Below are 27,952 nucleotides of genomic sequence, written 5' to 3' on the forward strand. Positions count from 1 at the left end.
TGACTTTGGGGAGTAGGGAAATCTAGGGTCCCCTCTAGCTAAAAGGGAGCACCCTGAGCACGGCCCCACCCGGGGTGGGAGGGGATCTCTCCCGAGATTAGAGAGGAAAAAAAAAATAAAGACATAGACACAGAGACTATGTCCCTGTGGGGGCAGAGAAGACGAAGCAGAAAGACAAGAGACGGAGAAAACAGACAGAGAAACAGACATAGGAGGAGAAAGGCAGAAACCCAAGAAACAGACTAAGCGCCAGAGGCAACGGAAAGGAAGAGGAAGACATGGAGTCCAGGACGGGGAGAGGATGTAATTCAGTGGCTCAAAGAATAAACTCTGGAGCCGGACTTTGAGATACACAGGCAGACAGAGGCAGAAGGTACAAAATAGGTGTTTTTTAATCGAAAATTTTTATAAAAAGGCGAGGGAACGTGAAGGGGCCCGTGGGCTAGTCCCGGGGTCCCGCAGCGTCGGTAGGAGGGGCTGAGGGTGGCCAGAGCAGGGAAGGGCATCCCTCCGTCCATCGGTTAGCGCTTCGTGCATCCCCGCCCCTCCGGCCGCCGCCCGTCAGGCACCTCCTGCTCATGCGCGCAAGCGGGCGGGAGGGTGCGCGGCAGGGCCCCGCGTGCGCAGGCGCGGAGCAAAGGGCCTGGGCCGCGGAGGCTCAGGCCCGCGGCCTGGCGGGCGTGCAGTGGTGCGGCTGGTGCGAGGGTGCGAATCCTGGGCGGCAGACACAGCGGAAGGAGCCATCGGTGTTGATGCAGCGTGCGTTGACGCAGAGCGGGGAGGCCGCCTCGGCCTCGTCACACTCGTTGATGTCTGCAGAAGGGGGCACAGGGAGCGCTGCTCAGGCCTGGCGACCCCGGAGCCCGCTTGCCTGGCCCCTGGGGCTCCTGGGGCAAAGGGTTGCGAATGCTGAGCCTCCTGCTTGGAGTCGAATCCAGCCACTACCACCTGCTGGCTGTGTGAGCCTGGGCAGGTGGCTTAACCTCTCTGTGCCTCCTCAGCTTTCCGTTCTGTGAGATGGCTCACTAGGTTTTTGTTAGGAAAATAATACTGATAATGATATCACAACAACCAATGCTTACTCTATACCAGACATGGTATAAAGCACATTATGTGTATTTATCCTCCTAATAACCCTATGAGGTAGGTATCATGATCAGGTTTACATACGGGCAAACTGAGGCCCAGCCTGGGGAAGCTCCCTGCGCAATATCACACAAGCCCCCATTCAGCCCAGCGAGCTCTCAGACCAGCTTTCAAGAGTCTCTGAGTGCCCAGGCCCCTGCTATTTCTTGGCTGTGAGTCCTTGGGAAACTCAGTCCTCTTTTCTGAGCCTTGGTTTACACATAGGCCCCAGTGTCATTGTAAATCAGTATTGATGACGGTCACAACTCTATGAAATGGGTTCTACCACTATGCTCCTTTTTCGGATGAGAAAAACTAAAGGGCCATTGACCTGCCCAGGGTCGCATAGCAAGTTGCCAGACCGAGCCTGAGGTGTGTCCGACTCCCCCGGCGTCCTTGACTGTAACCACTTTGCTTTACTGCTGTCTAAACTAGGCAGCTGTGATTCATATTCCCATTCTACAGACGAGAAGACGGAAGCTCTCCAAAAGGGTCAAGCAAATTGCCCCAGCTAGCACTGGGAGTCCTTAGACATCACACCTGCAGGATTCTACAGGGTTCCTCGATCCTGCTTCAAGCCCAGCTGGGGTCCCCGAGGTCCTCGCAGCCTGACCTCACCTGCTAGCAAGCCCCATCCCTGTGCAGGAGTTCCTTCCTGCTCCCTCTGGTCTGGCCCGACCCCTTGACGTCCCTGACTCCCCCCACCCCCACCTTCCACCCCCCGACTCCAGTCAGGGGTCCACCCTCTCCCGGTGCGGGCTGGCCCTGGCCGCCCCTCACCGACGCAGGCCATGCGGGTCATGTCCAAGCGGTAGCCACTGAAGCAGTCGCAGGTGAAGCCCTCGGGGACGCGCACACAGCGGCCGTGGGCGCAGCCGTCCAGGATCCCGCACTCCTCCGCCTCCAGTCCCTCGTAGGGCCCGGACAGGGCCCCTGCGGAGAAGGCGGGGACTCGGTGATTGTGGTTCGGGGTCTCTGCCTTCCATCCCTTGAACCCCGACCTGGGGCCGCACCCCTGGCCGGGTATCCTCTTCTAAACTGTGCGTCCAGCTCCGGGGCTGTGGGGGGCACTGTGGGGCCCGGTGTCCCTCGCTCTGCTGTCTGTCTGTCCTCATCTCTTGGTCTGCAAGTGTGTTTCGGTCCCTCTTCATCACTGCTCTCCGTCGCCCTCTCCCACTGTAACTGTGTTTTCCCATCTCTCTGAGCCAATCCCCCCCCCCCCCCCCCCCCGGCCTCTCTTTGTTTCTAGATCTAGACTACACACGAGGTCAGCTCTCCCTTCCTGCCAGCACACTCCCAGGTTGTCATCTGAGGGCAGAGACAGCATGCATCAGGGTGGGACAGGGTGGGACAGAGTGGGACAGGTGGGGTCGTGTTCTCCCAAATGCTTGCAGCAGCCCAGCCACCCGGCGCCTAACACCAGATGCTTCTCCTCAGCTGCGATCTGCCTCTTTCTCTCCCCCTTCCCTGGCTCCATCTCTCTGCACCCCAACTCTCAGTCTCCATCCCTTGCCCTGCAGTGCTCACCAGGATGGCCTCCACCTTCAGGGGACTCCTCAGGCTCTGGGAAGGAGCCACGGGTGTCGCGGGACCGATAGCGCCAGCGGCTGCCTGGGCCAGGTGGCGCCGCAGCCTCAGATTCACTGTAGGGGCCGCCGTCGTCCTCAAAGTCGGGCATGTCGAAGGGTGGCGCTCCGTATGGGGCCTCCCGGCGGGCGAAGGGCCCAGGGGGTGGTGGGTAGGGGTCGTAGGGTAGCACGGGGGGCGGGTACAATTCGGGCCCATAGGGAAGGCCCTGGTAGGGTGGCCCTAGGTCAGGGCCATATTCGTAAGGGAGTCCAAAGCCACCTGGCCGCGGGGGACCGTATGCAGGGGGGCGCAGCACATTGCACAGGGCCTCAAAGTCATCTGTGAACAGGAGCCAAGCCTCACGGTTAGTCCTTGCTTGCCTCAGCACCCACCATTCATGTCCCCCGGGAGGAGGAGGAGGAGTGAGGAGGGCCTTGGGCTGAGGCATGGGACGGGCTCCCAAGGAGGGGGGCTGCGGTGGCAGGGTCAGGATCAGGGGTTCTGGAGCCAGGATTGCTGGGCTGAGGGCTGAGACTGGGATTCCAAGGTGCTGGGGTCAAGAGTACTAAGTACCGCTGCTAGGAATCAGGGTCCAAGTGCTGGAATGGGATCTTGGACTGGGGGCCTAGTGGTCCAGGGGCTCTTGGACTAGGGGCCTAGAGAAATAAGATGGGGGGTGTTTTAGGGACCAGAGCTGGGGAGTCCCAGGTGCTACTGGGGGCCTAAGGGCCCAGGATGCTTTGGAGGGGATCTGAGCCAGGGGACCTGGAGGTCTGAGGACCAAGGACCAGGGTTTGGGACCTGGGGTTGAGTTTCCAAGGGCTAAAGATCAGGAGTCTCGGGGGTTCTAAGAGCCAAGCTTTGGGGATCTCTGGGGTTGTGTGCTGGGGTCTTAGGTACCTGGAAGTGAGTGTCCAATACACTGGGACTTGGAGGTCTATGGGCCAGGCTGGTGGGGTCTGAGCAACTGGTATTTGAGGTCTAAGGGTACAGGATTTGGGAGGAGGGGGTCTCATAGGCTGTCTCGGCCTCTGAGTGTGGCCCAGGCAGGTGGCAGTACCTGAGTCCTGGGCGGGGCAGAGGGCACAGTCCATGCCCCAGGCTTCGCCATAGAGGCAGCAGCACTCTGTGTAGGTGGCCTGGCGGTCCAGCCGAGGGCGACTACACACGAGGTCAGCTCCCACTTCCTGCCAGCACACTCCCAGGTTGTCATCTGAGGGCCGAGACAGCATGCATCAGGGTGGGACAGGTGGGGTCGTGTCCTCCCAAATGCTTGCAGCAGCCCAGCCACCCGGCGCCTAACACCAGATACTTCTCAGCTGTGATCTGCCTCCCAGAGGCCCTCTGAGGTAGCTCCAGGCGAGTGTGGGCTTGGTCTGAAATGAGGCAGTCATATAGGAGAAAGCAGAAGGGCATCCAATGGCTGAGAGATAGGGTCTGAGAGGGTTCTCTCCAAGACCAGCCTCTGAAGGGCAGTTCCTTTTCATCTCTGAGCATTGTCTGAATGAAGTCTCAGGGTGTGCGTGTTTGGGGGGGGGGTGTAAGAACAGGAAGTGGAAGGAGAATAGAGTTTAGGTCAGTGGGCAAAAAGAAAGGACCCAAAGAGATAGAGACAAACACATCCCAAGGGTCAGAGACCCCAGGAAAAACAGGAAAGCAAAGATGCAGAGAGAGAGAGACGAAAAAAAAAAAAAAACAGACCTAGAGAGACCCAGAGAGTGGCAGAAATTCCAGAAAGCCCAGAGAGGTGGAAAGAGACAGAGACACACAGGGAAATCATAACAGGAAGTGCGGCTTCAGCACTTAGAAAGACCAGGTCGCGTAACGGTCCTGAAATAAACTTCCCTACAGCCACCCGCTAAGGTAGAGGCAATCGCCAGCGCACTCAGTGTGCACAAAAGAAGCCCGGGCCCCGAGGCTTTGAGCAACGTGCAGGTACACGCGGCCAGCAAGCGGCAGGCTCCTCTGGAACCTTTGCTTTCGGGAGAACCTCGGACACCAGGCGGCCCATGGGAGCGTCAGACACCGCGACGAAATGGGGCGAGAGGGGGCGTGGTCGAGCGCGGGGGCGGGGCCCGGGGCGGGGACGAAGGGCGGGGCGGGCGGATCCGGGGGCGGGGCTACCGAGGCTCTGGCTCTCGTTGGAGACGCAGCGGCGCCGGGAGCCGTCCAGCACCAGCGGGGGCTCGCACGTGCAGTGGTAAGAACCCACGGTGTTGACGCAGCTGCCGCCCTCACACGCCGGCTCCTCGTCCGCGCACTCGTCATTATCTAGGGAGGCGTGGAGGAGGTGGTTAGGAAGCAGCCCTCTATCCTTACCCACTTCCCCCGGGCGTTGACAGTGATAGATGGAGTCTAGACTCCAGGAAGGACTTCCTGCTGGCGGTGGCCACATTCCAGAGAGAGGCTGGTGGGGTAGAGGGTTGGGGGGGCGGGGCGTACCGATGCACTCCAGTCGCTGGGCATGGTAGTAGTAGCCGTTGCTGCAGTAACATGAGTAGCCTGGGGCCGTGTTCACGCACACGCCGCTCTTGCACACCTGGTCTCGGAAGAGCTGGCACTCATCCACGTCTGCGGAAAGGATGGTCAGAGGCGCGCCCCACACCAAGCGAGAGGGGGGCGGGCCAGGGTGTGGCGCGGCTGGATGGGGGGGGGTAAATGTGTGGCTCCGAGGCTTGACCAGGGAAGAGAGGGACAGAAAGGTGGCGACAGAGACCCAGAGGTAGCGAGATAGGGAAAGGTGGAGGTAGAGAGAGCGGGGTGGGGGAGACAGAGAAACAGGGAGAGATAGAGGTAAACAGACCCAGAGGGTGAGACGGAGCTGGGCCTGGGGGCTGAGGGGGAGTGGGGCTTGAAGTCTAGCCTTACCCCTCCGGAGGCTCAGGTCTCCGCTCGGTGCCAGGTAGCCCCGGCCATGGGGGCACAGTGACTGGTACTCAGCTGCACACACAGACACAAGGCTAAGCCCAGACACCCTCAACCCAGTGCCTGCCCTGGGCCCTGGGCTTAACTCTTGCTCCCCTCACCACCACCCTTCATCACCCAAGTTTTCAGGCCCCCTGCCTTTGTGCTCACCTCTCAGCCTCATGCCCACCTGGCTGGCAGCTCACCCTTGCCTTTGCAGTTCCCAGTACCCCAGCCCATGTCCAGATGTGTCTGCTGTCCCAGTCCCATGCCCCCCTCTTTCTGCCCAAACCCTCAGCCCTCCAACCACCCCGTAACCCCTTCCCACCTGTCTCGGTGCTGGGGCACTGCTGGATGCGGCAGCCACTGCCCCAGCCCTCACCCACGGTACAGCAGCACTCTTGCCACGTCACATTCCGCGCCAGGATGTTGTCACAGGCATCCGGAGCCGCCGTGTCAAAGTAGCACTCCCGGCGCCCGCTGCCCGCAGGGCCCTGCCTGGGCGGGCTGGGCCGGCGGGGTGGGGATGGTGGAGGTGGCCGGGCCGGCAGACCTGGGCTGGCAGGTGCCTGGGGCTGTGAGCCCGGGAATGTGCCTGGGGAAGCAAGGGGCTAATTTAGCCCAGTGTGGGCTGAGCCTCCCACCCCTGTGTTATAGATGAGGAAACTGAGGCAGAACCAGACTCCACACCTCTCCCCATCTGTCCTCATCTCCCCCATTCTCACCTGCTGTCGTCTCTCCATCTCTTGCCTCCCCAATTCATACCCTCCCAGGTGTCTGGCCCATCGTCCCAGCTGCAGTTTGGGATGCGGGGGGGGGGTGCGGGGGGAGTGTTCTCTGGCTTCCTGGATACTTCCTGGAACCTCACATCCAGGGCATCCTAAACTGGCCTCAGAGTCTTCCCAAACCTAGTCTTGGGCCTGGACACTTCTCCCCCCTCCACCAGGCAGCCCGCAGCCTGACCACTGGCCTCTTGCCTTCTGCCATTCACCCTCCCCTCCTTTCCCATGACTGCTGCCTTGGTCCAGCCTTGTCCTCTCCTGCCCGGGTCCCTGCCCCAGCTTCCTCCCTAGGCTCCCAGTCCCTGGTGGCCTGGGGCTGTGAGCCCGGGAATGTGCCTGGGGAATGTCCCTGGGAGTGTCACCCACTCCAGTCCACCTTCACAGGGCAGCTGGAGGGAGGTTTTTAAATCGGATTATACCTCTCTCCCACTCAAAACCCTTCCATGGTGCCACAGTGCCCTCAGGAAAGGGAGACCTCCTGAAGATGATAAATCAGTGCCATCTGGCACTGCATCCTTCTGTGGCCTCGTTTCTCCCCACCCCTTCCCTTGCTTTGTACAGCTTGCCACCCTGAACTTACTTTTGTTCCTCAAACATGTCAGGTCCTCTCTTGCCTTGCCAGGCCTTTGCTTTTGCTGTATCCTCTGTCCAGGATGCCCTCCCTCACCCACCTCACCTGGCGAATTTCTACTCATCCTACTGCTCTCAGTTCAGACCTCCCTCCCTGTAGGAAGCTCTCTCTAACTTTCTCAGGCTGGAGTAGGCACCTCCTCTGGATTCCCACAATTCGCTAGCCTTGCCCCATCACAGCCTTGTTCCCTCTGACCTGGGCTTCCTCCTTCCAGCCCTGATTTCTCTGGTTGTCACTATCTGCTGATATCTCTGCCTGCCCCCTCTGGACTGTGAGCCCCTTAAAGACAGAGTGGTCTCTCCTGGTCACTAGTGTGTCCCCGGGACCTAGGATAAGGCCTAAACACAGTGGATGCCCTGTGAACATTTGTTGAATGAAGGAATCTGGTAGAGTCAGGGACAGGGCTGACACCGAGTCCCACCACCCATGTTAACCCATGTGTTCTGAATTTTTTATTGTTATTTAAAACAACATTTAACTGATGGCAGCTGTCCATGCCTGGAATGGTTAGATCACATCGTTTTTCTGTGAGCCCTGCAGCCATCAGTTAAATAGACACATCAGTCTTACCAGCAGAAGTTCGTGGGGGAACACAACGTCCAGTCATGGGGTCAAACTCCTCAGGGCTGGTGGGACAGACACAGAGGAAGGAGCCTTCAACATTCTCACATAGGGCAGCTCCACACACACCCTGTAGCGTTTCACACTCATTCACATCTGTGAGCAAGAGACAAAGGGGAGGGAGAGTCAATGGTTGTAAATGTCCGTGATTCCAAAGCTCTAAAAGTCTGAAATACCCAAACATAATGGGTATTTTTAATCACCCAGACCCCATCATTCACTTATCTTTTGGAGACAAACCCTGAATTTCCCTTGGGAGCCCTCTGTTCCTCCATTTTCAACTCATGTATTTTTGAGTAGGGTTAAATCTACTCCAAGTAGACACAAGTTCCAGGCATGGCCAACCAGATTACTGCATTTCTCTGGTTCAGAGAAATGGGTGGTGACCAAGCTGGGCCAGTCAATGCCAGTTCTGGGACTTTTGCTAGAAATATCAAGAAAGAGACCCCCTCTTTAGTTCTAGGGTTGCCAAGCTGAGGATGTTAGCCTGGAAGTGCTAGGGCCTTCTTTGTGATTGTGAAGAGTCTGCCTGAAAATAAATACAACAGAGGAAAGCAGAGCTGAGAGGGGGAGACAGCTAGCCTTGTTAGAATCCCTGAATCCAAGTGTGCCTCAAGTTCAAACATTTTCTAGGACTCCACCATTTTAATTTTTTTAAAAAAGATTTTTTTATTTGACAGAGAGAGACAGCGAGAGAGGGAACACAAGCAGGGGGAGTGGGAGAGGGAGAAGCAGGCTTCCCGCTGAGCAGGGAGCCCGATGTGGGGCTCGATCCCAGGACCCTGGGACCAATACCTGAGCCGAAGGCAGACACTCAATGACTGAGCCACCCAGGCACCCCCACTATTTTAATTCTTTTCAAAGAGATAAAGCCTGTTGTGTTTGCATTTGTCAAAATTTAAAGATTATATAACTGGGGCTCCTGGGTGGCTCAGCTGGTTAAGCGTCTGACTCTTGATCTCAGCTCAGGTCTTGATCTCAGGGTCATGAGTTCAGGCCCCATGTTGGGCTCCACGCTGGGCATGGAGCCTACTTAAAAAAAAAAAAAACAAGATATAACTAAGATTCATGCAGTTCACTGTATGTAAATTGAACCTCAAATGAAAATATCTGGAAACATCTACTAGACTCTGGCTAATGCTATGCATACTGAAGAATTTAGGGAGAAAAGCACTGATGCCTGTGATTTAATTTTAAACCCAGAGATAAGGTGGATTACAGACAGATAGGTGAAACAAGAAGTATAATAAAAGAATGATAATGGAATATAGATCATGGGCGTGTGGACGTTCATTCTATAGGTCTTTCAATTTTCTGTACCTTTAGATATTTTCCTCACAAAACGTTGGGAAAAAAGAAAATGTTTATATGCACTTAAGATTAGTGTGCATTAAAAAAAAGATTAGTGTGCATTTCACATACTTTATGCATGTATTTTTTTTTTTAAGCCTTCCCAAAACAAGATCTGAATGGATAGGGTTTCTGTTGCTTGCAACCAAAGGGGTCCTGACTGATATGGACATGATGTATAGTCCAAGGTCTAAGGTCCACAGGCCCAATGTGTATGTTCGTATTTGTTCACAGCACACGTGAACTCACATCTGTTCATGTCCGTGGAGAGGAGCAGGGCCTGACCAACCTCTTCCCCACTCCACCCCGACCCACCCACCCCCTGGAGCCCCGTACCCACGCAGTGACGCCCGTCCCTGGCCCCCTCGTATCCCTGGTCACAGAGGCACTGGAAGGAGCCGGGCAGGTTCTGGCACACGGCGTGGGCCCCGCAGAAGGACCGATTCCGGCATTCGTCCATATCTGCAACCACCAGACAGTCAGGCCCTTGCTGGACCTTCCCCCCCCTCCACATCTCACCCAAAGCCGGACGGGCACCTACCCTGGCATCCGCCCCCTGGCGTGGGCTGATAGCCAGGGTCACAGGCTGGTGTGCAGCGGTAGGAGCCAGGGGTGTTCTCACAGCGCTGGGCTCCACAGATCGCTGAGCCATATTCTTGGCACTCATCCACATCTGCAAAAAAGAGTGCGGTGGGGGGGGGAGAGTCACAGGACTGGATTCACAAGTTCCTGATGCTGCTCCCAGTTCCCATGACTGAGAAGGCTCTATAAATCTGGTATTCTAGGAGTCTGAGTTTCTAAAGTGTTGAGACTCTTAAGGTCTCACTGCCATTTCTCACATAGTCCAAATATGGCCCCACCTCAGGGCCTTTGCACTTGCTCTTCCCTCTGTCAGGAACACTTTTCCCCTGGCTATCTGCACGGTTCCCTCTCTCACTTCACTCAAGTGAGATCAAGCCCTCCTAGCGCCCCTTCCCCCACCGCCCTGTCATCTCTGCCCATTTATCCTGCTTTATTTTCCTTCTTAAACCTAATATTATATTATCCATGCATCTGTTAGCATGCCAACTGTCACCTCCCTAGACTACAAACTCCACAATGCAGGGACTTGTGTCTGTCTTATTCCCCCCTGTAGCCCCAGGGTGTAGAACTGTGCCTGATACACAGTAGGTGTCCCCAAACTGTTTGCTGAATGAACCTTGAATCTATTTGCATATTTACTGTCTATCTCTCCCCACCCCCTCTCTATCCCATCACCAGCACCATGAGGGCAGGGACTTTGTTTGACTCATTGCCTGTTGCACCCCCAGTGTCCGACCCACAGTAAGTGCTTATTGAGTTCTTGCATAATTAATGAATGAGGTCCCCTGAAACTAGGCTTCCATGGATCACAGGTCTGGCAGCCAGAGAGCCCAAGATAGCCAGCCCACAGTCATTTCATTTGCTCCCCAAATCCTCCCACCTCACCTCCACGAGAAAATGCAAGGGCACACTGGTGGCTTATTTCGACCACAGAGATAGGGACACAGTTAAGTGCATTGGTTGGGGGCTCCTTCCCTCCCCTCAAGTCCAGAAGGCAGGGTGCTCCTCCTCAGTCCCCAAGGGAGCGGACTCCAGCAACTTGTCCTAGGGGCAGGGGTGGGGGAGGAGAGTAGTCTCACCGTCACAGGTGCCCTCAGGGCCCGCGTGGTAGCCAGGGTCGCAGTCTCGGACACAGCGGTAGGAGCCCGGAGAATTCTCACAACGCTGGGACCCGCACAGGGCCGGGCCCCGCTCACGACATTCGTCCACATCTGAGGAAAGAGGCAGAGCAGTCAAATGGGGGAAGCAGGGGAGGGTGGAAAGCAAAGGAGAACAGGTGAGGGAGTTAAGGAAGGGAGTGGAGAGTCAGAACGGGGGAAGGGAGGAAGCAGCGGCGGAGGGACGAATGGGAGAGAAGGGGAGGCAGAAGGGCAGAGATCGGCGGGGGAGGCGCCTCTCACCGAGGCAGGAGGCGAGGTCTGGGCCGGCGCGATGTCCGGGAGGACAGACGCACTCGAAGGAGCCGTCGGTGTTGGTACAGATGCCGCTCTGGCAGAGGTCCTCCTCGCTGCACTCGTCCACGTCTGCGGGACGGTGTCCGAAACCGCGGCCCACCTCCGCGGCTTAGCATCGCAGGCCAAGCCCCTCCGCCGCCCTTGCCCCGCCCCTCTAGCTGGCACCTCCCACTCTTTTCCCCGCCCTTCTTAGGCTCCTCCTTCCCCTGCAAGCCACACCCCTCCGACGGGTTCAGGCCCCGCCCTGTCCAGTCACGGCGCAACTTACCCCGACTCCGCCCTTTCCCCTCCAAACCCCGCCCCTCTCTGGCCGCCGCCAGGAGGCTCCACAATCCCGACTTTGGCTTTGACGCTTTGAGAACTCAGTCCAAAAATTCAGACTCCGCCTTCCGCCCTCTCCTAGCCCTGATTTTCTTGGTGTAAGCCCACCCTTTCCCGGTCCAGGCCCAGCCTGGGTACGGACCAAGGCAAGAGGCTCCGCGGGGTCCGGGCCGGTAGCCGGGGGCGCAAGTGCAGGCAAAGGAGCCGTCGGTGTTGAGGCACTCGCCGTGGGGGAAACAGAAGTCGCCCTCTAGGCACTCGTTCACGTCTAGCATACGGGAGAGATGGGGCTTAGGGAGGAGCAACTCCGCCCGCAAGCCCCACCCTCAGCCTGTTAGTCCAGCTTCCACCCCCCCAACAGGCTTTGCCCAGGAACCCAGACCCTACTCCCAGGCTCTCCCGTCTCTCTCTCCCCTCCCTCTCTCCCCTCTGCCCACCTGCGCAGGGCCCAGGCCGACCCGAGGGAGCACGGTAGCCCGGCTCGCAGCTGCAGCGGAAGGAGCCGTTGGTGTTGGTGCAGTGGCCGTGGGGGCCGCAAGAAGCACCCGAACTGCACTCGTCCACATCTGTGGGGACGCGGCTTTCAGAAGGGGTCTGGTCTAGGGACTCTGGAAGGATCCCCTTGGGGCCGAGGGGTCTGGAGAAGTTGGTGGGTAGTGTCTCGGGTTGGATATGAAGTGAAGGCTCCGTGGCAGAAATGGGTGGGGGAGACCAGGATTCCCTGAATCTAGGGACCATAACTGGGTGTCCTGTGGATCTGGATTTCTGGGAACTCCCTGTGCTAGGATCCTGGAGTCAGTGAGGGACTCTGGACTAGAACTGGAGTCAGAAATTAATTAGGGTAAGAGGCCAGGTATTATAAGCCAGGATCACTGGATGGCATTCTGCCAAAGCAGGGGTCAGAGTCAGTGATTGTCATCCGAGACCAATTCGGATCAGGGGTAGGAGTCAGGGTCCAGAATTCGGCTCCTAGTCAGGGGTCAGGTGAGGGATCATGCACCCAGTGAGGCCCCAGGGAAGGTATTCTGAGAATGGGCAGGGGCAGCGAGAGACAGGATCAAAGGCCACAGAGAGTCAGCAGTTATGGCAGGAGTTATGGCTAGGTCAAATGTCACAGTCAGGTTCAGGGGTCACAGGTCACATTCAGGGTCAAGGGACAGTCAGGATCAAAACGTTACAACTGCTAACAGGGTTATAGTGAGGGTTTATCAGCGGGGGTAATGGTTAGGGTCAAATGTCAGAGTCTAGTTGAGGGTTCATGGATCACAGAACCAGAAGTCACATTCAGGTTCAAGGTTCATGGTCCAGATCAGGAACTGCAATATGGGTCAGGGGCCCATAATCTAGGTCAAGAGTCACAGTCAGACTCTGGGGTTCATGGTCCAGGGGACTAAGGTCCAGGTCAGGAGGTTATGGGCCACGTCAGGGGTCATGATGCAGGTCTAAGGTCATAGCCGGGGCTTGGTCTCACCAGTGCATCGGCCATGGTGCAGGTGGTGGCCAGGAGGACAGGCCCTGCACTGGAAGGAGCCGGGTGAGTTCACACACTCCTGCCCAGGACAGGCCAGGTGATTCTCACACTCATCCACATCTGGGGGACAGGGGAGAAGGTGGCCTTGAAGGAGCAGCCCAGAGCCCCCCTCACCCATCCACACTCCTCCCTCCCTCCCCGGCCTCACCCTCGCACTCGGAGCCGGCCGTGTTAGGTTGGAAGCCCGTGGGACAGACGCACTGGAAGCCACCTTCTGTGTTCTCACACCGGCCATAGGCGCAGGGCGGAGGGCTACGGGCACACTCATCCACATCTGGGGCAGAGGGGACCAGTGGGACTGAGAAAGGGGCCTGGACCCAATCATCCCCATTGCTATCACCGTCTACCCCAAGATTCCAGTCTGGAGGCAGTCTCCTGGGCTTTGCCTAGGCTCATCCCACCTCCCAGGAGGACAGACTCCTTCCCTGGTGCCCATTAACGGTCTCTCCAGCTGCCACGGTGAAGCTAGGGCACCACTTCCCGCGTGTTGCCCTCCCCACCTCAGGGTGGTCTCCTCCCCAGGGTTTCCACAAGCACAAGAGTATCATTCCAAAAGGGAGGAGGAATGGAGAGCACCCTCATATTTGGAGAAAAGGGAGAAGACTCTGGAGTCAAAACCTCCCCACCCTCTCAGTACCTCCACTCCTCTCTGCCTCACCAAGGCCCCTCACCCTGTTTCTCTGCCCCCCAACCATGTCTCCCTCACCAAGCCCCATCACCCTGTTTCTCTGCCCCCCAACCATGTCTCTCTCCAGTCCCCACAGCCAATGCGGGTGGAATGGATTGGACTCAGCCCCCTCACCTTGGCACGGGGCCCCTGGCCCTCGGGAGCGGAAGCCAGCAGGGCAGGCACAGTGGAAAGAGCCCGCCGTGTTGTCACAGCGGCCTGGCCCGCAGGGCGGTGGCTCTTGGGCACACTCGTCCACATCTTCTTCACACGCTGAGCCCCGGAAGCCAGCCGGGCAAACACAGCGGAAAGAGCCGGGCAGGTTCTCACAGACCCCTCTGCCACAAAGGCCCGGGCTCTGCGTGCACTCGTCCACATCTGCCCGGGGCAAGGGGCCCAGAGTCACACCTTTATGCCCCCCCAACGCCCCTACGCTCCGCTCTGCCTCCCTGACCTCCATCACTTTCCCTTTCCCCTCTCCAACATTCTGCTTCCCGGTCCCCATCACTCGGCTTCCTTGTCTGTCTCATTCTACGGTCCTCTTCCCCATTATTCAAATTCTCCATCCTCCATCCCTCTACCTTCTCAATCCCTAAGCTTCCAGTTGGCCTCCTAGAACTCTAGTCCCCATCAATTGCTCTCTTTCTGCACTGTTCTCCGTAACTCTACCCGCTTCCCCCATAACTGACATCTCCATCCTCCATCCCCCTAATGGAGACATTATCCATGACTCAGCTTTTCTGTTTCCGATCACTTGGCCTCTCCATTCCCATGTCCCTCTGTCTCTACAGCCATCAGGCTGTCTGCCTGGCTCTTAGAACCTGCGCCCCTCCCCCCGCTCCCAGCAATCAGCCTCCCCCTGCCTCATTGCTCAGTTTCTCCATCCCTCATGACACTGCCGCTCTACCGTTCCCCCCACACCCCCTTCCCCTCTGTCCCTCCCATTTCCTCACCCTGGCAGCTGGCTCCGTGGGGAGCAGCCTGGTACCCAGCGGGGCACACGCACAGGAAGCTGCCTGGTGTGTTCTCGCAGCGCCCGCGGTCACACGGCGGCGGCACGCGGTGGCACTCGTCCACGTCTGCAGGCACCAACCCGGAGGTTGGGACTGAGGCAGACACTCCCCCTCACTCGCCCCCACGCCCGCCCTCAGACGGCTCAGGGAGGATGGGAGGTGGGGAGGGCAGGGGCGGAGCCAAACTTGGGCCGGGGCCACACTGGGGCGGGAGCCAGGGGCAGTAAGAGAGCCCGGAGTGGGTAGGTTTAAGGCGTAGGCGGGGAGGGAGGGAGGAGGGCAGGTGAGAGGGGAGGACCAGACGACGACTGGGGACCCGGCCAGGGCAGAGACGGAGAGAAGAACCGCGAGGGGGGCAATGTGGGGAGGGCAGGACCAGGGCGGGAAGGGCAGCTATGGGGACCGAACAAAGGGGAGGCAGGAGAGAGGGAAGGGGCGGTGCGGGGTGAGGACGGGGCACGGGTGCGGCAGGGTGGGAATCGGGGGTCGTGGTCAGGTGAGAGGTTGAGGCCGAGGTAGGACTGGGGCGGGGCCTGGGGGAGGGCGGGAGCTGGTCCGGAATATGGAGGGGGCGGGGCCAGGGGAGGAGCGGAGCCGGACCTGGTCCCGGAGAGAAGCCGGGCAGTCGTACAGCAGGGACCGGCCCAGACGGGCAGAGCCCGCTGGGCGCCGAAGGGGCAGTGGTGGGGACGAAGGGAGAGCGGGAGCATCAGGGGGCGGGAGCAGGGGTGTGGGGAAGCGCGGGAGGGCGGGAACTGCTGGAGGGCGACCGGGCCAGAGGTGGGGCCTGGAGCTGGGCGGGGCGGATTTCTCACCCAGGCACTCCGCCGCCCGCGGGCCCGCTCGGTAGCCCTGGCCGCACACGCAATGGAAGCTGCCTGGCGTGTTTTCACAGCGCCCGGGGGCACAGGGCGGGGGCATGCGGCGACACTCGTCCACATCTGAGGGCACGGAGGGGGCCGGTCAGGAGGCGACTGGCAGAGCCCCGCCCCATCTCCGTCCATACCCACTGCCAGGCTCACCGATGCAGTGTGTGCCCTGCGGGCTGAGCCGGAAACCGGAGTCGCAGGCGCAGGTGTAGCCACTGGGCCGCGGGATGCACCGTCCCGGGCCGCAGACCTGGGGATTGCGCTGACACACGCCCGCAGAGGGACCTGCGGGGTCCAGACAGCCAGGGTTCCCCCATCTCTGAGTCCCCTTCATCCCAGTACAATCCCCTCAGATCCTCTGCCTAAGACACCCTCATGGATGTCCCTCCCCAAGCCCAGTCTTCCGCTTCTGATCCTCCTCTCCTTTATTATGGGACGTTCTCATCAGATCCTCTGCTTGAATTCTCTTTATTGCCACCCCAAGTCTCCACTTCTGAATATTTTGCTTTCCAATCCTCTGCCCGAGATAGGTTCTTAGTGCCCTCTGCGTGAAAAGTAATTGCCTAACGTTAACTGAGCACTTACTATGTGGCAGACTCTTCAGAGACAGTTCAATGAATCCTCACAATGATCCTCACTTTACAGATGAGGAAACCGAGGCTCAGAGATGTTAAGTGACTTGCCCAATTGACAGAGAACTTGAACCTAGGTCTGTCCAACACGAGCTCCTAATGTTACCCAGTACTTGACTCTCCAAACCTTTCTCTCTTCCCACCCATTCCTGAACTCCCCTGGCTGTAACATCCCTAGAGATCTTCACCTTGGAGCTCCCCCCTAGAATCCCCACCTGTAATACCCCCATCAGTGTCCTCGATTCCCTCTGCTGTACCTGATTCAGGGATCTCAGGACCAGACCAGGCAGGGATGCTGGGCAGGGGAAGCTCAGGGCCCAGCCTGGGCTCAGGTGGGGGTTCTGGACGGTGGGTGGGCAGAAAGCCTGACAAAGAAGGGGTATCAGTGAATGGAGACCTGGATTTGGGTGTCCCCCCTCCTCTCTCTCCTCTTTTCCTTATGAGGCTGGGGCAGCCCCTTGGAGATGGCATCTCCTCCTCCAGAAGCCAGCTCACCTGTGGGTGGCCTAGGAGTGGAGGGTGGAGCCCGGTGGCTCAGGGACACTCGGGGTGGCTCCTGGCCCAAGGGTCTGGTGTTGTAGCGGAGGTCAGAGGCCGAGTAGTGGTAGCCAGGGCCAGCAGGGCAGATCTCCCGAAAACCCTCTGGGAACAAGAAAGGGAGGGAGAGAGGCAGAGAGAACGTGAAAGCAGGAGGAAACGAGACAAGAGGAGTCTAGAATCTGGCCTTGACTGGGGGCAGGGCTTGGCTTTGGGTGTGGGTCAGGGGTTTGGGTTGGATGCTGGTTTCGGGTAGTACCCTGGCCAAAGAATGCGACATCTCAGAGGCTAAAGGTGGGACCAAGAGTGTTTTTCCTTACTTGGGATAGGGACAGGGACAAGGGTTGAGGATGGGATCTGGTTTAGTCTGTTGAAGGGTCTGGTTTTAGGCAGAAGCTAGACTGCCGGGGAAGTGTCTCAGGAAAGGGGGTGTCTGGGATGGGGCCCAAGAAGGAGCCTAGGCTGAGGGCAGGGTCTCAGGAACTCCGGACTTGGTCAAAGCTTGGGGACAAGGTTGGACAAGCAGCATATCTAAAGGGCTAGGAGTAGTCAAGGCGGGTCGTGACTCAGGGGAAGAGTCTCAGGGATGGGTGTGGCCAAAGGTGGGGTGGGGCCCGGCCGGAGTCCAGTCTGAGGATCTCGGGGACTGGGGGGCGTGGCCAAGGCTAGGGCCCAATCCGGATGGAGGGCTTTGAGTCTCAGGGCCCGGGGGCGGGGCCTAGAGTGGGCACCCTGTGAGTCAAGCCTAGAGATAGGCCAGGCGGGAGGCGCTCACCTGAGCCGAAGGGTGGGCAGAGCTGGCAGCCTCGACCCCAGGCTTTGCCCACGCGGCTACAGCAGCAGATCTGCTTGGTGATGTTGCGCAGAATGGGCAGCGAGCAGCCACCGTCGCGGAGCACGCGGAAGCAGGGCCCTTTGGCCTCTGAGATCACGTGCTGGGCTGGGTGTTGGGGAGAAAATTATTCAGGGCGGGCTTGGGAGTGTACAGGAAGTAGGGCATCTGGGAGACAGGAGAATGGTCCCCGGGAGGCTCTGGTGGGTGTAAAGGCCATTCAGAAGAGGTCTGAGAGGGTCTGAAGGAGAGGTGAGGGGTCTGGAGGTCTGAGAAAGGTTTGGGGCCGGAGGAGGGAATGAGGGAATCTGAGAAGGACATCGGGGTCTGCAGAAGGTCTGGTGGTAGAGAGAGATGAAGGGATTCGGGGCCTGAGAAGAGCTGAAGAAAGTCTGAAGATCTGAAAGTATATAGACCTAAAGGTTTGAAGGGTTCTTAGAGGTGCTGAAGGTCTAGGGAGTCTGAGGATGTGTAAGAGTCTGAGACGTTCTTAGGGGAGTCTAATAAGAGTGACCGGGGGGAGTCTGGGAGGATCTGGGGGAGTCTAAAGGAATTAAGGCCGAGGGATGCTCTGGAAAGGGTCTGAGGGCTGGGAGGACAGATGGCTGGGAGGACAGATGGCTGGGAGGACAGACGTGGGATCCAGCCTCAGCCCCCTCTGGGTGGCTTACAGATGCAGCTGCTGCGGGATGAGTCGTGCAGGAAGCCGTCGGGGCACACGCACGTGTACCCGCCGTGCGTGTTCGCACACTCCCCGTGCTGGCAGCGCCCACCGGTCGCGCACTCATCCACATCTGCGAGGAATGCAGTCGTCTCAGGGGCGTCAGGGATGAGCTCCCTGCCAACCGAGCGCATAGTGCCAAGCCCTTCCCACTCCTGCCCCCCACCCCTCCCCCGCTCACCTTGGCAGGACCCATTAACCCTTTCAAAGCCGGTTGGACACGGTCCATCTGGGGTGCCTACTCGGTCGGAAATCCCTGTGGAGAGAAGAGAGGGGTGCGCCAGGGGCGGGCGGAGCGAAAATAGGTGGGCGGGGACAAAAGAGGGATGGGCGGGATTAAAAGATGTTGGGTGTGGCTTGAGTGCAGGGTGAGCCTTAGGTAGGCGGTGGGACGGGAGGCAACGTGGGAGGTTACAGAAATGCATGAATGGGGCCGTGGCATAAAGGTGGGGTGAGAACAGAGTAGCCAAAGTCAGAAAGTGGAGTGGATGGTCTCAGAGCGGTTTGGATAGATCTAGACTGGAAATGATCCCCACAACCGGGTAGGTGTGTGGCTAGATTTTGTGAACACGATTTGTCTATGGGCAGGGTACCAGGAGCCACGGGGTTATCACCTCTCCCCAGCTCCGAGCACCTCAGGGACGTCCTGGGGCTTACCCAGGTGCTCCGAGCATGACTGACAGTCGTGAACGCCCCAGGCCAAGCCTGCCCCTCTGCAGCACACCTCTTGAGTCCGGAGCCCGGGCAGCGGGGACGCACACTGCGGAAAAGTGTCGGGTGAGCGCGCCCCCGCGTGGTGTCACGCTCCGGGCCCCTCCCGACCCGCCTCGTCTCACTTCGCCTCCGCGGAGCTCCCGAAAGCAGTAACCGAAGCCGGAGGCATCGGAATAGCTGTCCTCGCGCGGCGCACTCTGTGCCAGCACGGTGTAGGGAGCCGCCGCCTCCGCCCGCGCCGCCGCCTCTGCCCGCGCCACTGCCTCGGCGTCCGCCTCTTCCCAAGAGCCGGACACACGCTCCACCTGGTGCACCACCACGGACGCCTCCTGCGGGTGCTCCACGTGCACGCTCACCATGGACGCCACGCCTGGAGGGAGGCACAGCGGGGCAAAGGGGTGTCTCCCCGGGTTCTTACGGACTGGGACTAGGAATGGGGGGAAGGGCGCGCTGGAGAAAGGTACTCAGGACAAGGCAGGAAAGATGAGGGTCAGAGAAGCGGCGAGACTGGACAGATGGGTCAGAGGGGTCCCTGGCCTCACTCTCCTCACCATGCTCATCGTCGCGGTGGTTGGCCAGTGGCATGGTGTACACCGAGCGGGTGAGGCCCGGCATGGCCGGGGCCGGTGGCCGGGCGCCCGAGGAATGCAGCTGGCAGAACTTGCCAGCGAAGTCCGGGGGACAGAGGCAGCGGTCAGGCTTCACGCACACACCGCCGTTGTGACAGATCAAGGGACACAGGACTGGGGGGAGAGAGAGGCTAGGTCAGACCCTAATGTGATACTCAAAGTATCACCTCGTTGTAAGTCGCTCAGCCTTGATCTGTCTTGTGTCACCCCCCACCAACCCTGGCCACCTGCACCAGCTGGGTCCAGTAGTACAGCCCTCTGCTATAGCTCCGCCCACTGGGTCAGCTCACTACGCCTCCGGCTCTTCATTCACTCTCAGGTCACTCCGCCCTTCCTCTCCAGTCCCACTTTTAGAGGCCGAGTCCAGGCGTTCCAGCCCCACCCAGACAGCGCTGTCCCCGCCCATTGGCTCGGCCCCGACCACTCTCGCTCTTTCCTTAGCAGTTAGCCCCGCCCATCTGATCATCCGGCTGGGTCTTTAGCCACGCAGACCCGGCGCTGGTCTCTTCCATTGACTAAATCGACGTTTTGGCCACCCCGCCTGGCACCACTCCGCTCTCTCAACTCTGTCTCTCTACCATTTTAGGCACACGCACATCCCGTCTGGCCGGGTCCACGACACTCAAGCTCCGTCCACTGGTTGTGCGTGCCCTGCTAAGCTACTCGCCCACATGAACTGTTATCCGCCGGATTCTAAACCTCGCCTGTCAAGGTGTTTAACCGGCTGCCTTTAGCCCCGCCCACCTTCCTTCCCTCCCGCCGATTTCCCCCGGCTCTCTGGCTCACGCTCCTCCCGCCCCACCTCCTTGGCTATCTGGGCGTCCTAGCCCCACCCACAGCGCTTTGTCTCCGCCCACGTCCCCTCCGGCCCCGGCAGCAGAGTTCTAGCTCTGCCTTCCCGCCTCCTGTAGCCCCGGGGCGGGGCCGCGACGGGGACGCGCCTCCTCTCCCCTCTGCGCGCCCTCGCTGGGCCCCTGGCCACCTCTGGGCGGGGCACTGCCAGCTGTGCGGCGGGGTAAACAAAGAGAGGGGTGCGGCGGGGGTAGGGCGGCGGCTCCGCATTCCGGATCCTTGGGGAGCCCCGAGCCCTCTGAGCCAAAGAAGGCCGGACGTATCCTGCGAGGGCACCCCCTCCCTTTCTCCCCCGGGGCTGCAGAGAACAGCTGGAGACAGCTGTGCGGAGGGAGGAAGGGGGCAGGCGGCTGGGGCTGGGGCCGTCCAGGAAGGCGTGTGTGGGATTCTGAGCCACACACTGGAGAGAGGGAAAACATAGAGGGAGCCCCTTCTATTGAGAAGGGTAAAGAGACTGGACTCCTGGAAAGAGATCAGATAGAGTGCAGTACTCTGGGATTCAAAGATGGCTCAAGGTTTCTAGAATGGAAAGAGCCTAGCTCAGAGGAAACCAAAGCTCCCTTCCATTAGAAATCTGTTAAATTCTTTTGGGGAGAGTTACCTAGAAAACAGGACTCTAGTGCCTTCTAGGGGACAGCTAAGTTGAGGGTGCTGAGAATAGGGTTTATGTGGAGAAATGGGATTCCCTGGGAGTCCCCAGCACACCAGAGCCTCAACTGTCTGGGAAGATTCTAAGATACTGTGGATCCTCCATCCCCTCCCAGCTATTGGAGTAGGTGCCCAAGTCTTTGGATTAATGGCTGCGTAGGGGGAGCACAGTGTCTGGAGAGTCTTCTTGTGAGAATCAGCTGATCAAGACCAGCTCTGGGGTTCTCTGAAGATAGATAGATAGAACAGAAGTTCCTGGGGAGGGGGTCAGCGGGAAAAGCAGGGCTTGGAAAGATAGGAATCAGGAATCTGATGGCACTCAATTGGAAGTACAAGAGAATGGTAGTCTTTTGTGGAAAGAGAATTCAGCTAGGGAGTGGAGTTATCACTGTATAGGGTTTGTAATCTGGGGTTTCTCCGGGAAGTAGGGAGGAGTAGCTGAGGGACAATACTACAGAGTTCTCTGGTGAGGGGCACAGTTTGGGGGGATTACATCAGAAGAATGGGAGGGAACTTTACTGGAGGGGCTGGTCTCTGGAGTCTGTTGATAGGGGTGGGGAAGAGGCTTAGGGTCTGAAGGCTGAGATTCTGGGCTCCCCTACTTAAGGGAGTCAGTCCAGGACTCCAGAGTGCCCTAATAAGGGTCCTTAATTGAGTAGCAGGAGAGGCTTAACTAGGAATCACGATTCCAAAATAGGAAGGGTCTCTCTGGCGGTCACGGTAATCCAGCTAGGTCTCAGGGCATTTCCCAGCCTCCTTGGGCATTCCTCCGCCTTTTTTCAGTCTGAATGCCGGCCCCCCACCCAGCTCCCTTGGGGCTCCCACACCCTGGACGGGTCGATACATGGGCACGGCCAACTTCATGTCCCACGCCTCTGAAGGAATAAGGAGCTGAGGACATCGGGGTCCTGCCGGGGTCAGCCCCCCTTCACATGCCCCTCCTGTGCCTCCAGGGGCTTGGCACCCGCCTGGGCACGGCGCCTGGCACGGGCGCGTTGGGGCTGGGCCGGGAGGGAGTGTAGGAAGGAGGGAGGGAGGGAGGGGAGGAGGGAGGGAGTGGCAGCGGGCGGGGGCTCAGGCGGGAGATGAGCTCACGCCGGCCAGGGCTGGATTGGCTGGGGGCCAGGCTGGGCGAGTTCTCAGAGCCAGGGGCCCCCACTCCCCACTCCAGAGGGCCTCTGGGGTTGGGGGCAGGTAGGCCCCGACCCCGAGAGCCCGCCCATCCCTGCGCCCTGGGGCCAACAGGTGGCCCGCCCTCCCCACCTCACCTGAGCCCGCGGGGGGGGGGGGGCTCCCTACTGTAGGGGTGCCTGGTGCACACCCTCCTGTCCCCTCTGCCCCCCAGGGGGCGCCCCTTCCCCTAGGCCTCCTATCTGGATTTCTCTCCCACGTGCGACCTTTGCAACTCAGGGGCCCTGCAGAGACCTTCCTTCTAGGGACCCTTTCCCTCTCAACCCTTGGGATCAACTTTCCTCACCCCAATCCCCCTCTTCCCAGGCACTCCCATCCCGGACTTTCCTAATCCCTCCCACCCAAGACACAGAAACTGGGACACCCCTCGGGGCCCCGAAACTCTCGCTTGGTCTCCAGGGACTCCTTACAGTCTCAGAATTGGGCTCCCCTTCCCCCAAGCTCCAGGCCCCTCAGTTCTGGTATCTCCCACTTTGACTCAGAGGCATGAAAGCCGGCCCCAATCCCCTCACGTGGGACGCCACAGGTCCCTGAGAACCCTCATTGCTTGCAAAATCGGGACCCTCAGGACTCAACCCCAAACGCCAGGAATTTAAGTCCCCCTTCCTTAAATACCCCAGGGATTCCCCAGCACTCGTGCACACCGAATCGGGGCTCCCTCTCCCTGGGGGACTGTCTCTCCCATCCCCGGGGACCCTCCTCCCCCTGGGAGCCCCTCCCTCGGGACCACCACCCCGCACTCACAGGCGCGGAAGCCGGGTCCCCCCGGGGCCGCCCCGCCGGGCGCGCCGCTGTCCACGCTGGTGGCGTTGCGGGGCGCGCAGGTCGGGGTACAGCGGGAGCCGGTGGGCCCATGGACGCAGCGCAGGCCGCACACGGCCGGGGTGAAGCGCACGCGGAGGCGCTCTCGGGGCCGGCCCAGCACGGGCTGCGGCCCGAGCAGCGCCAGCAGCACCAATAGCGACACCCGCGCGCCGCCCGCCATGGCTGCAGCGCCGCGCTCCGCCGCGCCGCCGCCCCAGCCCGCCCGAGGGGCCCGGCCGCGCCCGCCCGCCTGCGGGGGAGGGCGGCCGCGCCCCCGCTCAGGCCCCCCCTCCCCACCACTCCCTCCCCGGCGGCCGCGCGGGGGCGCGTGGGGCTGGGCGCGCAGCCAGAGGCGCGCAGGCTGGGCGCTAGACTCGCAGGGGGGAGGGGGGCGCCCCGTCTGCCCCCGCCTCGCACCAACAAGTGAATGGGGCCCGCAGGGGAGCGGCGGGGAAGGGAACAGGTGGGGGCGGGTCGGTTTCCCCCCAGACAGGGCTGAATCCATAAAGAGGAAAGAGCAGTGGGGGCCACATTTGGGGAGGCCGGTAAAGGCCGATTCTCCGCCCTAGACACAGAGAAAGAGGCTTCATCGGGATGTGTGGCTGTCGTGGCACATCTGGGCAGCCAGGTGGCACATCTGGGGGAGAGAAGAAGGGTCGGTGCACCTGGGCACATGAAGGAATTTGGGGTCTGGATTGTGGGCAGGACGGTGGGGGGGCACATTTGAGGATGCGGTCACATCTGGCCAGGACTCCCCACACCTGGTAGGAGAAGTCAGAATGGATAAGAGCGTACGGTGGATTGAGGCTGTGGGCGGGGGTCCTCACATCTGGCCGGACGCCCACATCTGGAAGACTTTAGGGAGAAGGGGACACATCTGGGCTGAAGGCCACAGCAGGAGGGGGACTTTAGAGGGTGGTTGAGACTAGGGGGTGTGCTAGCCCAGGGGCAGAGAGCTGGAGTGGGAGGAGGGCAGGGGGAGGGTCGGGGAAGCAGGGGGAGGCCTTTGGCTCCCAGCCGCCCCTCAATTTTGGGCATTCGGTGACCGGGCAGGCGCCAACCCGCACAATCGCTTTTGTTGTCTGGGCTAGTTCGGCTGCGCTCTCTGCCGGGACAGCGCCCCCCTCTTCGGCCGCAGGGAGCCCGGACGCCTGGCTTCCCGGCCCCACCCCCGCGGGTCAGCGCCTTTGGCCAGCGTCTGGTCCTGTCCCGGGCTCACCTCGCGCGGCCGGACGCCAGGGTCCCTAGAGGGTCCGTATCCTGGGGGGCTGGGGGGCTGAGCTACAATGGGGGGCAGCTAGGCGGCTGCTGGACCGTGGGAACCAGACGGCTTTATCTGGCCCGGAACCCACCCCCCTGCCCCCCGGCAGAGGAAGGGCGGATGTTCTTACCCCGGGTCTGGCCGGCAGGGGCGCGCTGTGGGGGCCTTCTTCTCAGCAGTGCCCGGCCCCCCGGCCCGCGGGGCCGCCTTCGTCTCAGCAGAGCTCGGGCCTCCTGCAGCCTGGGTAGGAGAGGGCAGAGGAGACCAACGAGGTTAGACGGACACCCCCTCCTCCCCCACACCCCCTCCCCCGCAGCTGGAAGGGGCCTTCCGTGCCGGGAGATCTCCCAGTAGCAGCTCTCCCCAACCGCCCCCCGCACCTCCAATCCCTTTCCGGGGACCAGACCGTGAGCGTTCTTCACAGGCTTGGGGAGAAACAGAGATGAGGAAGGGAGAGAAAGAGAGGAGAGAAGACAGAGGAAGAAAGAGAGAGACAGAGAGAGTCAGAGAGACACCGAGAACAAGAGACAGGCAATGATGGGAGAAACAGAAAGAGACAGAAATGGAAAAGAACACATACAGACAGAGGGCATGGAGACAGGGCCAGAGAAATGGAGACTGAAAGATGCAGAGAATGGGGCAGGCACGAAAAGGAGAAATAGAAACAGTGATACAAGTTGAGAGAGAGAGAGAGAAGAAGGGAGAGGAGACGCAGGGAGCAGAGAGAAAGGTGTGCGGGGAATGGTGGCAGAGCCGGGAGCTCCTGAGCCTCTGGTAGGGGAGGGATCCGCACACTCACGTCAGTGGCTGCCAGTTGAGGGACACCTGTCTCTTCCTCACGCTGGGACTGGGGCTCAGCAACACCCGGGGCACTGGGGTCAGGCACCGCTGAGGGCCTGCGCACTTCTCCGGCGGGCAGCTCTGGACCCTGCAGGAGGCTTTGGAGACAGCCAGGGACTAAATGGAGAAGGAAGGGACCAAGTCTTTCTTTCCACCAAGTGCATCCGGCATTCCAGCTGGGATGAGGGCGGGGAAGGGAGCCCCGACCCCTCTGCTCTTACCCCCTTTCACTTCCTACCCATACCCCACCTAGAAGAACCCACCTCTGAGGCAGCGACTTCTCCTGGGCGATCGGCCTGGGCAGCACCGACAAGCAGCAAGACTATAAACAGGGGTGGAAGTCACTCAGGCCCCTAGTCCTCTAAAACTCCCAAAGGAGGGCAGTGGGGGATAGGGGAGGGAAAGCCAAGAGAAGGCTTGAGAGCACTCGAAATAGATGTTTGGTCAATCTGAGGCACTATGCTGGATGCCTCAGTTTCCCCATCTGAACTGTGGGAGGCAAATTGGCATAGACTCTCCCTGGATGAAGGTCACAGCAACCCTACTTTTATTTATTTTCTGAAGTGTTTAGTGGTAAAGTCTTACTGGTAAGGACATTTTATAGTCTTTTTTAAAATGGTCCTTTAAAAAGACGCAAAGAGGGGCGCCTGGGTGGCTCAGATGGTTAAGCATCTGCCTTCGGCTCAGGTCATGATCCCGGGGTCCTGGGATCGAGTCCCGCGTCGGGCTCCCTGCTCCTTGGGAGCCTGCTTCTCCCTCTGCCTGCCCCTCTCTCTCTCTCTCTCTCTCTCTGTCTTTCATGAATAAATAAATAAAATCTTTAAAAAAAATAAAAATAAAAATAAAAAGACGCAAAGAGGATTTCTAAGCGCATTTCCAAACCCACCTCCCCCCGACTGTCTGGGAATCTAGAACCCCGCCCTCCCCGCACAAATCTGTCCTTGACCCAGTCGTCATCCCGAGCATGGCCGGCAGGTGGCGCCACGTCCACAGGCCTCAGCGGCTGGGGAAGGAGGTCCTCCTTCGACTGTGGGTCCAGCAGGGTGCTGAGGTGGTGGAGGATACCGAAGGAGCCACAGCCCAGAACTGGGAATCCCAAGGCCTGAGTTCTAGCCCGTTCCTGCCCTTCCACGCACTGTGTCCTGGAGCCAGCATCTCCTGGTCTTTGGGCCTCAGTTTCCCGCCTGACCAGGAGGAAGGAGTCGTTCTTCGAGAAATCTCTGCGCCCAGAGGGTCTCAGATTCTGGATAGCGGAGTCCTCAGCTCCAGCGCAAGTGCGTCGCAACCAGGGGGCCCCCCAGACAAATCCATTAGCCCCGGGCTAAGGGGGACGAGGGACGAGGGCGCGCGCGCAGGCCCCGAGAGAAGGACCGTGGGGAGATGCTGTGAAGGGGACGTCGGGTGTATGGACTCTTTCCAGACGGGTGGGGCCCAGTGAGGGAGGAGAGCGCCCGGATGGGAGCCTCCGGGACCCCCGATCTTGCCGTTAGCCCTCCCGCCTTTTCTCCGGGTTAACCCCTTCCCGGCCCCGCCCCCGGCGCGGCTCGGGTTACTAAACGCATTCGCAGAGACCGAGGCGGGAGCGGAGCCCGGGGCCTTTGTAACGGAGCGCTGGGCCGCAGGGCGGGGGGTGGGGGTGCTGGGCAGACTGCTTTCTTCGATCTCGTCACCCGTAGACAGGAAGGGTGGCTATAACCCCCAAATCTACAGGAAATTTTGGATCTCTTGCCGCGAAATCACTGGTCCCTCATTCAAGCCTGGGATCCTCTAATTCTAGGAAACTGGAGCATCCCCAACCGTCATGAAATCTGAGGAACCCCCTCCGCACAAACCCCCCGCAAGCCCCTCCGCCATCAAGCCCGAAGTCCACGTCTTCCTAAGTCGTTAAGAAAATCCAAGCGTCCCTTTTAATTCATCCAGGCGTTCCCAAACCCGAGAAAACCAGGACATCTCAACCCCGCCATAGAATTCCTTCATAACCTCCGACACTCCTCTTCCTTAAGCACCCAAGAAGCTTGGGGAACCTCATCCCAGCTGGAGCGCCCCACCCATCTATCATCGTAGGAAGACTCAAAGCCCCATCCCCATATAAGCTGGGACCCTTCTCCGAAAAAAGCCCTAGAATTCCCTGGGGCCATACTGTCCATCTACCACACCAGCGGCGAATCCCTCGCCTCCAAATTTCAGTACTCCCCGCTTCTAAGCCCTGCAAAATAGAGGGTCCCAATAAATACAAGGGCTCTGGCTCTTTCATCCCTACCCCGAAGCACTGGGTTCGTTAGTCCCCTAAATCCGCAAGTTCTGGTGCTTCCGGACCACCAGACTTATTGGGCGGAGGGGGCACAAGGAAGAAAGGGTCGCAGCGGGGCTTACCCAGCCGGGCGGCCCGGGGTCCCCGCAACCTCGACGGCCTCGCTGGGGCTGAGGCTGGGGCTGGCGGCGGAGGCGGCGGCTGCGAAGAGCGGCAGCAGCAGCACCAGCAAAAGGGGGCGGCGGCTGCTGGGGCCAGGCCGCCGCATCGTGTCCGGCGTGGAGTCCCGCTCCAGGCGGGCCGTCTGTCCAGCGGGTCCGGCTCGGCGCGGCCCCGCCCCCCGCCCCCGCCCGAGGCCAACTCATTTTCTCCACAGTCCTAGCCGCGGCTGCGAACTTCCCGCCAATCAGAGCCCGATGCCGCCAGGGGGCGCTGCCCTCTTGGCCAATCGGAAGGCGGCAGGGGAGGGGCTAGAGGGACAGGTGCCGGGCGGGGGGCGCTGGGGCCTGGGGTTCCCAGGGCTGGAGGGGAAATCGGGAGTCCGGTACCGACTCGGAAAGGAGAAGCTGAAGAGTGGAGACGCTGGGACCCCTCCCACAGCTGGGAGGGATGCGTAGGCAG

At 59.9% G+C, this 27,952-nt stretch overlaps 1 protein-coding gene across 2 annotated transcripts; it reads right to left on the reverse strand.

The window, feature by feature from the left end:
- Nucleotides 1-375: 375 nt before the first annotated feature.
- LTBP4 (latent transforming growth factor beta binding protein 4) lies at nt 376-27,599 on the reverse strand. 2 transcript variants are annotated; one of them, XM_073885125.1, is made up of 33 exons: nt 27,454-27,599; nt 25,344-25,402; nt 25,040-25,178; nt 24,371-24,480; nt 19,407-19,598; nt 18,978-19,225; nt 18,799-18,901; nt 18,323-18,397; nt 18,092-18,214; nt 17,364-17,528; nt 16,547-16,693; nt 16,309-16,416; nt 15,573-15,704; nt 15,366-15,491; nt 14,491-14,616; nt 13,673-13,915; nt 13,019-13,144; nt 12,811-12,930; nt 11,777-11,905; nt 11,482-11,607; nt 10,965-11,087; nt 10,644-10,775; nt 9,524-9,655; nt 9,319-9,444; nt 7,582-7,728; nt 5,927-6,193; nt 5,563-5,634; nt 5,137-5,265; nt 4,819-4,965; nt 3,755-3,907; nt 2,653-3,033; nt 1,906-2,058; nt 376-813 (listed from the first exon to the last, which is right to left on the reverse strand). In XM_073885125.1, exons 1-33 carry the CDS (start codon nt 27,597-27,599, stop codon nt 659-661), a joined length of 4,860 nt encoding a protein of 1,619 aa, XP_073741226.1. In that variant the 3' UTR covers nt 376-658. The 2 variants fall into 2 exon arrangements, with proteins under 2 accessions (XP_073741226.1, XP_025710434.1); XM_025854649.2 differs by lacking the exons at nt 24,371-24,480; nt 25,040-25,178; nt 25,344-25,402; nt 27,454-27,599 and adding an exon at nt 22,920-23,206.
- Nucleotides 27,600-27,952: the final 353 nt, after the last annotated feature.

Source organism: Callorhinus ursinus, unplaced genomic scaffold (assembly GCF_003265705.2).
Source record: "Callorhinus ursinus isolate GAN/ISIS: 27379988/994484 unplaced genomic scaffold, GSC_fseal_2.0 scaffold61, whole genome shotgun sequence".
In the NCBI taxonomy this organism is placed as follows: Eukaryota; Metazoa; Chordata; class Mammalia; order Carnivora; family Otariidae; genus Callorhinus; species Callorhinus ursinus.

Bases quoted from the DNA above. Each gene is read 5' to 3' on its own strand.
- LTBP4 (XM_073885125.1), bottom strand. From the start codon at position 27,599: ATGCGGCGGCCTGGCCCCAGCAGCCGCCGCCCCCTTTTGCTGGTGCTG. The intron at 19,599-24,370 runs GTAAGAACATCC...CTCTCCCCCCAG, and splicing joins CCCTGCCGGCCAGACCCGGG to TCCTGTGTCCCTTGATCTGT. The intron at 12,931-13,018 runs GTGAGGCCGGGG...CCTGTCCCCCAG, and splicing joins GGCCGGCTCCGAGTGCGAGG to ATGTGGATGAGTGTGAGAAT.